At 62.0% G+C, this 10,026-nt stretch overlaps 2 protein-coding genes across 5 annotated transcripts in view; both read right to left on the minus strand.

The window, feature by feature from the left end:
- LYL1 (LYL1 basic helix-loop-helix family member) overlaps positions 1 to 3,297 on the minus strand; it is a 3,616-nt gene extending 319 nt beyond the window's left edge. Inside the window, exons 1-4 of the mRNA XM_029916599.1 lie at positions 2,560 to 3,297; positions 1,351 to 1,703; positions 1,176 to 1,267; positions 4 to 270 (exon numbers count right to left, since the gene is read on the minus strand). Coding sequence (XP_029772459.1) covers positions 4 to 270; positions 1,176 to 1,267; positions 1,351 to 1,682 — 691 coding nt within the window. The 5' untranslated portion in view covers positions 1,683 to 1,703; positions 2,560 to 3,297. The remainder of the gene's footprint in view (positions 1 to 3; positions 271 to 1,175; positions 1,268 to 1,350; positions 1,704 to 2,559) is intronic.
- A 1,309-nt stretch (positions 3,298 to 4,606) lies between these two features.
- TRMT1 (tRNA methyltransferase 1) overlaps positions 4,607 to 10,026 on the minus strand; it is an 11,507-nt gene continuing 6,087 nt past the window's right edge. For 3 of the 4 annotated variants that reach the window (XM_029919021.1, XM_029919020.1, XM_029919018.1), the window contains exons 6-17: positions 8,585 to 8,700; positions 8,389 to 8,501; positions 7,714 to 7,862; positions 7,481 to 7,567; positions 7,332 to 7,401; positions 7,108 to 7,242; positions 6,923 to 7,008; positions 6,501 to 6,609; positions 6,338 to 6,414; positions 5,170 to 5,327; positions 4,959 to 5,088; positions 4,607 to 4,785 (exon numbers count right to left, since the gene is read on the minus strand). In XM_029919021.1, the coding sequence (XP_029774881.1) occupies positions 4,641 to 4,785; positions 4,959 to 5,088; positions 5,170 to 5,327; positions 6,338 to 6,414; positions 6,501 to 6,609; positions 6,923 to 7,008; positions 7,108 to 7,242; positions 7,332 to 7,401; positions 7,481 to 7,567; positions 7,714 to 7,862; positions 8,389 to 8,501; positions 8,585 to 8,700 (1,375 nt within the window). In that variant the 3' untranslated portion in view covers positions 4,607 to 4,640. The remainder of the gene's footprint in view (positions 4,786 to 4,958; positions 5,089 to 5,169; positions 5,328 to 6,337; positions 6,415 to 6,500; positions 6,610 to 6,922; positions 7,009 to 7,107; positions 7,243 to 7,331; positions 7,402 to 7,480; positions 7,568 to 7,713; positions 7,863 to 8,388; positions 8,502 to 8,584; positions 8,701 to 10,026) is intronic. The other variant, XM_029919019.1, reaches the window with a different exon arrangement.

The following is a 10,026-nucleotide window of genomic DNA, read 5'->3' on the forward strand; positions in this document are numbered from 1 at the left end:
CGCTTGGGCCTCGGTGCGCCGACCGTCTGCTGGGCCCGGGCGGGGCGGGGCCTGCGGCCAGAGCGGCCGCCTGGTCGCGCAGCAGCCGCACCAGGAAGCCGATGTACTTCATGGCCAGGCGGAGCACCTCGTTCTTGCTCAGCTTCCGGTCGGGCGGGTGCGTTGGCAGCAGCTTCCTGAGCTCTGCGAAGGCGCCGTTCACGTTCTGCTGCCGCCAGCGCTCCCGGCTGTTGGTGAACACGCGCCGGGCCACCTTCTGGGGCTGGTGCCCTGCGGCGAACAGGAGGGGCAGGTTTGGGGCTGAGGCCCAGGGGGCGCCCCCTCGGGCCCTCACTTCAGCACCCGGAATCTTCGAGGGGACTTCTACACAGGCGGTGGGCAGAGGGGCTTTTTCCGTCCAAGGGCTCCACACGTAGGATCGAGGGGCAGTTCCCCTGCTAGTTAGGAACCCCTCCCATCTCCCACCCTACTCACCCCAGCAGCCTAGACTAGGACCGTCGCTAGCCTAGACTGCAGGCAGCTGAAGCCTTCTGAACGCGACTGTCCCTCCCCTCTATGTCAATGGTCGAGATTCCCTAGGGAAATGTTTCCTGTGGCTGCCGGTCCCGAGGGCTGTCCCTGCGGTCCTCATTCTGACTGTGCCCCTTGCACGTGGCTGGATGTGCACACGGGTCTGAGAGGTTCCCTGGGTGGGAACGTGGTCCTGTGTCTCTGGTGGCTGTGTGAACTCCCGGGATAGCTAAGTGGCTGTGTGTGATCGTTGTCAGGTGTTGTGGTTGTGTGGCTGTGGTTCTGTGGCTGACTCGAATGTGGCCGTGGTCCTAAGTGGCTGTGGTTGTGTGGCTGTCTCTGGTGTGTTTGTTGTCCTGTGGCTGTTTCCTGCGTGGCTGTGCATTCAATCAGAGCTGTCATTTTGTGTACCCCCCCCATGCCATGCATGGTACACTTTGTCATGACTCTCTGTGGCTTGGGGGGTGGCTGTGGTTGTGTAGGACTGGCCATGGGTCTGTGGTTTTGCACAGGAGTGCAGTCTGAGTACTGGGCCACTGTGCGGGCTGTCCTGTGTGTGCCTGTGTGCACCTGCCACACCTCTGCCTGTGGAAGACACGAGCCCCCGCAGCAGAAAGTGCTACACACACACACACACACACACACACACACACACACACACTCACCCTCGGCCAGCTCCAGCTCACAGTGGCTGGGTCTCCGCTTCAGCCGGCTACTGGGGAAGATGCCAAAAGGTCCTGCCGGCCCAATGTAGAGGCTGTAAGGGGTCGTGGGTCACTAACGCCTTGTGGGCAAGGACCCTGGCCCCGGATTCCCCCCAGCCCCCAGCCCCCCACTGACCTGTTGAGAAAGGGGTGAGGGTGGTAATGCAGGGCCAGGGGGGGTGGGACAGTGCCCAGGGTGGAGAGTTGCAGCACGGGGGGCCGAAGGGTGCTCAGCTCCGTGGTGGCCATGGCTGCGCCCGGAGGCCTGGCATGGCCCAGGCTGATCACTGGCACGCCAGGGGGCAGCCTGGGTGGGGAGGAGCCTCGGCAGCCAAACTCCTTCACCTCTGGGGGCCCAGGTGAGGTAGGCTTGGGGGGCAGAGCGGGCGCTGGGCTGGGGGCACACACCATTTCCGCCTTCTCAGTCATGGTGGGGCCCACCTCTGCCTGGGCCTGGGGCGGGCACATGGACCCCGAGGGAGTGTTCACCTGTGGGAGGGAAGAATCAGCTGCCACACACATCCCTTAGCACAACAGAGCCCTCAGATGAGAGGGAAAGCGGGTCAGTGAGCGTAAGCAGGACACCACCAGGACACAGGAGGGGGTCTGACACAGGGCAGGAAGCTTCTGGGCAGCGTCAAGCTTGGCAGTGCCATCTCTGAGCTGTTCGTGAGCCGTGAGGGCCTCAGCTGCCCAGCTCCTGAGCAAATCTCCCTTCTCCCAGAATCCTTTCTCACCTGGAGGCTGTAGCGAGGGCACTCATGACGGATCCTGTGGCCCCCAGGGTGGCCGTGTAACCTTCAGATCTGGTCCCAAGGCCCCTCATTAATAGCGTGTGACCTCAGAATCCCTCTACAATTGACTCTGACCCTTCACTGAATCTCCCCCAGCCTGTGCCCAGGTGACCATGTGGTCCTCAGCTAAGACCCCTAGGCTCTTCTCAGTGCCTCCCTGTCACACCCTGAAAGTCCTCTATAATCGCTCCATGGACTCCCACACCCACTGAAAATGCCCCCCTTACAAACCTGTAACCCCACTGCTGACATGATGATAAAAACGCTGCCCCAGGATCCCCCCGCCTCCCCCACCCCATCAGCACCCACTCCTTGGCCACCTGCTTAGACGTCCCTGTTCTTGGCCCACGGCTTGGAGTGTCCCAGCAACTTCTGAAATTTCTGGCCCCTCTGTCCTGTCTTCCCTACCTAGGCCCTGGGGAAGCTGGCCTGGGCGCTCATGTAATGACTCCCCTCCCCCATGAATGAATGAATGAATGAAGCATGGAATGAATGGATACAGGCAGTCCCAGGATACCCCACCTTCAGGCAGACTCGCTCTCCGCTCTTACCCCGGCGCTGGTCCTGCTGCCTGGTCAGAGCCCTGGCGCTGTCCTGCAGGGCCAGGATGCGGTCCGGCTTCAGGCCAGGCTCCGTGGCCCCGATCCGGTCTGGCGCTCTGGGCCGCTGGGAGCTTGCCGCCCCCTCCCGGCAGCGACGTCGGGCCGCGCCTCTTCCCGGGATCGCTGGAGCCCCGTCGATGGCGGCGTGGATCCCTCGAGGGAAAGTGAGCTACTCCGGGCCGGCCCGCCCTCTCCCCGCCCCCAGCGGCCCAGTTTCCTCCCTCTCACCCCCGTCCGCGCCGGAGGATGCTGGGCCGGCACAGATAAGGGTCTGGCCGACTGGCCGCGCCTGATAAGGAGCCGGGCTGACCCCGGAGGAAACGGCGGGCGGAGAGCGGGCGGGCGGAGAGCGCGGAGTCGGGGCCTCACGGCTCCGCCCCCTGGCCAGCGACGGACAGGGCCGTCACCCCTCAGGGCCTCACCTTACGTCCTCCCAGGCACTGGAGTGGCCCAGGGCCTCTGAGGACCCGAATCAGCGCGCCGCTGGGAGTGAGGTACCCAGATGCACGAAGAGGGGAAACTGAGGCAGGGGAGCAGCAGCCTCCAGTATCGCCTGGGCTTCGCCTCCCGCGTTGAAACCCCCCTGCCCAAGTGTCCGGGCTGATGGGGATGGAGGAGAGAGCCCTTTCCGGCAGTCCGGGGCCTCGTGACCCGGGGCCCCCTCCTGCTCCTCCTCTCCTCACCCTGCTTTGTTCCTCTTTTTTCGAGCCACTCCCACCCCAGACTGGGGCATCGGAGGGAAGGCAGTTCTGTCTGCCCTGGAGTGTCCTGGGCCCCCAGGCCTGCTATCCACACCACCCTTTCTTGCCCAGGAGGGTGAGAGGAAGGGTCACGGCAGGGAGGAACTTCCTAGGGAGTCGGAGGCGCCTGTCCTGTGGGGACGTGGCCCCTCTCGGCCACGAGGCCACGCAGCCCCAGCTTGATGGTCTCTGGCTCTCATCCCACATCACAGGCTGCTTTGAGGACGGTAATAATGAGGTGCTGGGGGAGTATCCCGCAGCCGTGGGGGTGCCCAACACCCAGCTGGGGCCTGCTAGAGGGGCGGGGCTCTGGGAACAGCGCGGGAGCAGGGCCGAGACTGTACCTTCCTCCAGGGCCCTCCCCCCTTTGCCTCCGCTGGATCTGTCCAGGGGGGCCGCCCAGCAGGCCTACTACCACCCTCCCAGGGATCTGGTAAAGCCCCGGAGCCAGGCTGGCCTCCAGCCGTCCCACTGCCCGAGGGAAGCGAGACTTCCGAGTTAGCGGGTTACCCCTACCTACAAACTAGGTTCTGGGATTAGGTTCATTTTACAGGCAGGGAGGAAGCCAAGAGAAAGGTTGGCGGGGGGGGGGGCGGCACAGCTACCACGTGGGAGTGGGGATTCTGCCCCAAGCCTCTCCGTTAACGATAACGTTGCTAACCCTCTGTCCTGGAGGGGAGGGGAGCAGCAGGCCCGCCAGTGCCTCAGTGCGCTCGCCCGAGGGGCCGAGGAGCAGGAAGCACCTGGCCTGGAGCGGATGCACAAGGCGCCTGGTTCCGGTCCGGCTTCCGCCACCGCGGCCCTGTGGGGAGCTCGGCCAGAGAAACCAGGCGGCGACGCGAGGCAGGGCAGGGGCTGGGTGACTGGAGGGCCCGCCAGTGTCTGGGAGCGCGCCAACAGGGGGTGGGCGGTGGAGGGGAGGCCCCACGGACACGAGCGCGTGGCTGCCGCCCCGTGGCCAACCCGGGAACTACAGGCACCGGCGATGGGGGTGGCTGAGCGCCCAGTGCTGCGGAAGGACGGACCACCCCGCTGGCAGCCCCAGACCCCCAGACTCCAGACAGAGATACTGACAACACTTCAGTCAGGTAGGGACGATAAAACCTCCGGATGCACAGAGCCTCCCCAGGAAGTTAATGAAAAAGATGGACAGAGGAACGCAGCCTCCAGACATGGAGCCGAAGGAGGGATGGACAGAGCCCCTCAGGCAGATGGACAGACAGACCACAGGCAGCCTCCCCACTGAGACAAATGGCAGTCGGCAAGGTGACACGTCTTTATTGGCTTAGTCTACACCTGGACCAGCAGCAACGCCAGACCCCGGCAGGTTCTGGTAAGAGGTCTCAGGAACGTCAGGGGAGGCGCCTGCGGCGGGGTCCTCGGGGGTCGGGGGGCTGTGGGAGTAGCAGCACTGGTCTCCACGTTGACAGGTGCCCTGGTGGGAGGACAGTGGGTGTGAACCCTGGCCCAGAGCCCAGCAGCCTCTACTGGGTCCCTCTCCTAGACGGGGAGCTCACTCCCATACCCCACCCGCCCCGGTTCTCCTAGCCCTGCTGCTGGGAGGGCGATCCCTGGGCGCTGCGGTAGGAGGGTTTGGGGGTGCCTCACCTCCTTGAATCTTTTACAGGGAAAGGACTTGAGCCGGGCGGCCCGCTGGACCGGGTCGTCAGCTGGCTCCTTTCTCTTATTCTGGTGTAGCTTGCGTCTCTCCTCCACGGTGTCACCTGCTGCCTTGCCCCTGTGCAGGGGGAGGAGGAACTGGTACCCCGTCCTGGCCTGGACGACCCACCCCCACCCCCGACACCCACCGCTCACTCACCCAGGCCGCGCCCGGGGCCGGGGACCCCAGTTGGCCTCAGGGTTAGCCTGGAAGCGCTTGAGTCCTCGCTGGCGCGAGCTGGGATTAGCATCATCCCGGACCGTGAAGTTGGCCTGCAGCCTGGGGGCGTGGCAGAGGGGCGCTGGGGGCCAGGTGCCCTGCAGGTGCACACGGACCACCTGCCGACCTCCTCGCGGCCCGTCTGCCTTGGGAAGGCTGTGCCCACGGGGGTCATGATTCTCACCCGGTTCATGAATGTGTATCGGGTGCCCACCGCACGCCTGACACCTGCCGCAGGTGAGGCTGGCACAGGGGACGGTGGGGGGTGTCAGAAGGAAGTACACTGCGTTGTGGTAGGGCATGAGTAAGAGTTTTGAGAAAAACGGAGCAGGACAAAGGTAAGGGTGAGACAGGGAAGGGGAGCAAGACAGGCCAGAGCGATCAAGACAACTGAGGGAGGGGAGGGAAGAGCCATCGGGGGATCTGAGATGGGCGCCCCAGGCACAGAGGACAGCGATGCACCTGAAGAGTGGGAGGGAGGAGGCCCAGTGCAGAGGGAGGGAGGCATAAGGGAGAGGCCAGGGAGATGGTGCACAGCTTGCAGGCAGAACTTGGGTTTCTCGAGAGGGACCATGGGAGTCACAGAGGGTTCTAGGGTTCTTTTTAAAAAAAATTTTTTTTATGTCTTTTATTTATTTTTGAGAGACAGAGAGAGACAGTGTGAGAAGGGGAGGGTCAGAGAGAGAGGGAGATACAGAATCTGAAGCACGCTCTAGGCTCTGAGCTAGCTTTCAGCACAGAGCCTGATACGGGGCTTGAACCCACAAACCATGAGATCATGACCTGAGCTGAAGCCGGACGCTCAACCAAATGAGCCACTCAGGCGCCCCAGGAGGGTTCTAAACAGAGGGCGGACGTGTCTGACTCCGGTCCTCACCAGTGTACTGTGGCTGCCGCAGGGAGAGGCTGGGGGATGGGGGGTGGCAGCACTGGTCCAGCTGGGCAGTGATAGGGCCAGACCACCACAGGGGCAGAAGCGGAGGGGAAGTGAGAAGATTCTGGGTCTCACTTGAAGAGCATATGTCTGTGTAGGGAAGTGTCTGTGTCATCCTGCGCGCACATTCGAGCCCCCCACACTTTGGGCGGCTGCGCCAGGGCCTGTACGTACCTGGGCTCCACGCTGAGGATACGGAATGCAGGGCTGGCCTCTGACAGCCGCTCCCGCTTCGCCGGGCACTCCTTTTCCTGGGAGGTAAATCTCAAAGGTCAGGGGATGCTGGGCCTGACTGTGTCCTGCCCTCACACCCCCATCAGGTCAGGCCGGTCCTTACCCAGCAGCGCATGATGTCCCAGAGGGCTGACGAGGGGGCATCTGTCTTCACAGCATTTTTACAGGCGTGAGAGAGTGAGACCCGGAAGCCAGCATGGAGGAGGGCCGAGCTGGGGACCAAAAGGGGCCATGAGTGGGGGGCTGGCCCCCAAAGTCAGTGCCTATCCGAACAGGTGTGAGCCACCTCGACCGGACTGATGCAGCTGAAGGTCTCAAGGTGACTGCACGGCTCAGGGATCGCCAGTGACCCTAACAGGGAGACTGTCCCCCTCATCAAGGCCTGTGGCCCCCAGCTCTCTTCTGAGCACCTGCAAGCAGGCCTGCTGGCCAGCTGTTTGACCCCAGACTCTGGCCTTGAGGGTGGCCTTGCCCCAGGGCACCCGGAGGGCAGGCACAGCCCCCTCCCCCGCTCGGGGCGCTCACCGCAGCTGCAGGAGGCTGGGCGTGCTGCAGCGGATGGCGCTGCTCAGCTGGTCCAGCGTGTAGTAGAGAGGCACGTCCGGGAGCTCCTGCAGGGGAAGGGAGGGCAGGATGGGTGCGGGTTGGGTGGGGGAAGGATGGCCAGGTACTGGGGTGGGCGGGGCTCCCCATCCCGGCACCGCCCCCACCTCGGTGATGACGCTCAGGACCCCTTGGATTCGCTGCGAGGTGTGGAAGCGGCCAGGATTGGTGCTCACAGCCTCCAGGACACGCCCCACGAAGTCCAGGTCGTGGATGGGCTCCGCCCACAGGGGACCGCCAAGCTGCAGACACACGGAGGGCAGGGAGGGTGGGCAGGGGGCAAGAGAGGCGGAACCCCAGGGTCCCCCTGGTTTCCCCTGCCCTGCCTCACCTGGTGTCGCTGCCCACAGTGCTCACACTCCGGGCTGACCGGGGGACCACAGGCTGCAGAGAACTTGACCCTGAGGAGAGAGGGGTGGTTAGGGGGCGGTGACCCTGGGACACCTCCTTCACCTTCCTCCCCAGCTCACTCTCGCTCACCGGCCACCAGGGGCTCCCAACGCTTTGCCAAGGCGCTGAAGGTGGAAGGTCCCGCAGCCCACACACTGGAACACCAGCGCCTGCTTGCTGGGCGGGGAGGAGGGCAGAGGGGGATCAGCTCCCAGCCTGATCACAGCACCGACTCCTCCCCATTAGGAGCCCCGCTTCCTTCCAGACCCCAAAAGGCCCTGCTGTCTCCCTGCATCCGTCAGCCCTGCTTGGCCCAGACTAACCTGGCCGACGCCTTGACTTTGGCCTGGCCGGTGAAGACGCGGACGAAGACGCGCACGTAGAAATCGGCGCTGACGCTGAGCAGTGGCACCACGTAGCGCTGGTAGCAGTTGGCTCGGAGGTCCAGGCTATGCAGGACGATCCTCAGGGCCTGGGGGGCAGGAAGTGGGCATCAGCCAGCAGCCCAGCCTCCCCAGCTCTCCCCCCCCCACCATCCCGGGGCCTCTCTCGGGGCCCACAAGCACAGGCTCAGGGGCCTGCGTTCCAAGCCCAGCCCCAAGCATCCCACTGCGAGACCCCTGCCAAGTGAATGCCTCTGTGCCCTCGTCTACGAAATCACAACAGTCTGTGTCTCTTTATGGCCCTCCTGGGGGGACTACGTGGTTAAGGGCCGCCCAGGCCCACCATCCTGTGTGGCACTGACTATGTGATGTGCTCCAAGGGCCTGTATTCGAGTTTTCCACACTGACCTGATGACAGAGCCCTTAGGGAACAAGTCAAAGTCCAAGCCCAGGCCCTGTAGAATCCCCAGGACACTTCGTCATCACTCTAGAACTCAGCTGGTTAGAGAGGCACGCATGTCTTTAACATCTTGGGATCAATGTGGCCCTGGCTTCCCGGAGGAAGGGAGCAGGTCTGCAGGGCGGAAGGGCTGGCGAGGGGCGGGGGGCACTCACCATCTCATGGCAGGCCCGGCTCTTGAGGGCCATGGCTCCGTACTTGCTGTAACAGGTCTCTCCACTGTTCCCCGCCAGCACTGCCATGTCCGTGCAGGTGACGCACAGCAGACCTGCGAGGAAGGCCTGAGCGGCGAGGCCCCTCCGGCAACCCCCCCACCCGCCCCACTCAGTGCCCATGTGGGCGTGGCCTCACCTCCGTCGCTCACTGCCTGCACAGCTGCGTCCAGGAAGGGGGCAGGGCTGCCGTAGGGGTCCAGGTCGATGACGTCAAACCGTTCTGATGCCCGCTGGTGCTGGTACATCAGCGTCCTGGGAGCAAGAGGGCCCGGTCCTCAGCCCCCTGCGCCAGGGACCTACTGTGTCCCCTTCACATGGTCACTCATTAGGTGTGACAGTTTGGGCCTGCATTTGGAGGCCTGCTGCCTGGGTTCGGACCCTGGCCTGGCCCTCTGCTAACCACATGATTCTTCTTCCTTGCGCCTCCGTGTACTCCCGTCTGACAACGGCAATAATGATGGGCGACGCTGATGTAACGTATACGCGTGCCAACCGTTCCAAGCAGTTTATAGACCACTCATTTAATCGAATAACCTTCCCGGCAAATCTATGCATTTGGAATGATTATTGCTCCCTTTGTAGCTGATGAAATTCGAAGGCTACCTTCTCCAAGTAGCCTACCCTGAAGGTGTTACTTAACATTGCAACCTGTGGTGCCGGGGGGCTCAGTTGGTTAACATCCGGCTCTTGACTTTGGCTCTGGTCTAGGGCTCAGGTTCCTTCGTGAGTTCAAGGAGCCTAGGGATTCTCTCTCCCTGTCTCTCTCTGCCCCTCCCCCCCTGTTTTCTCCCTCTTTCTTTCTTTCTCAAAATAAATATTTTAAACCTTAGAAAAAAGTAAAAATGGGGCGCCTGGGTGGCTCAGTCGGTCAAGTGTGCAACTTCGGCTCCGGTCATGATCTCACAGTGCGTGGGTTCGAGCCCTGCGTCGGGCTCTGTGCCGACAGCTCAGAGCCTGGAGCCTGCTTCCGATTCTGTGTGTCCCTCTCTCTCTGCCCCTCCCCTGCTCATGATCTCTCTCTGTCTCTCAAAAATAAATAAATGTTAAAAATTTTAATAAAATAAACATTAAAGAAACTTTTAACAAAAAAATTGCTACTCACTCACCACCTTCCTCCATCCCCTCCAACCTCCACAATTTTTCCCCAGAGGACTTTTCGCCTCTAGTTTACTACACGCTTTGCTCCTTTATCTGGCTGTCCCTGTCTTTACTTCCTATCAGGTTCTAATACAGCCCAGAAAGCAAATAATTTTCATAGCAAATATATTTTATTTATTTGTGTAAAAAGTCAGATAGTAAGTATTTTAGGCTTTGTGGACCACAAATGGGTCCTTTTTTTTTTTTTTTAACACTTTAAAAATGCAAAAAACAGGGGGTGCTGGTGGAGGGTCCGACTCTTGATTTCAGCTCAGGTCATGATCCCAAGGTCATGGGATGGAGCCCCGCAACGGGCTCTGTGATGAACATGCAGACTGCTTGGGATTCTCTTTCTCTTGCTCTCACTCCCGCTCCCGCTGCCCCTCTCCCTGCCCTTGCATGCATGTTCGTTCTCTCTCTCTCTCTCTCTCTCTCTCTCTC

Source organism: Suricata suricatta, chromosome 12 (genome assembly GCF_006229205.1).
Source record: "Suricata suricatta isolate VVHF042 chromosome 12, meerkat_22Aug2017_6uvM2_HiC, whole genome shotgun sequence".
NCBI lineage: Eukaryota > Metazoa > Chordata > Mammalia > Carnivora > Herpestidae > Suricata > Suricata suricatta.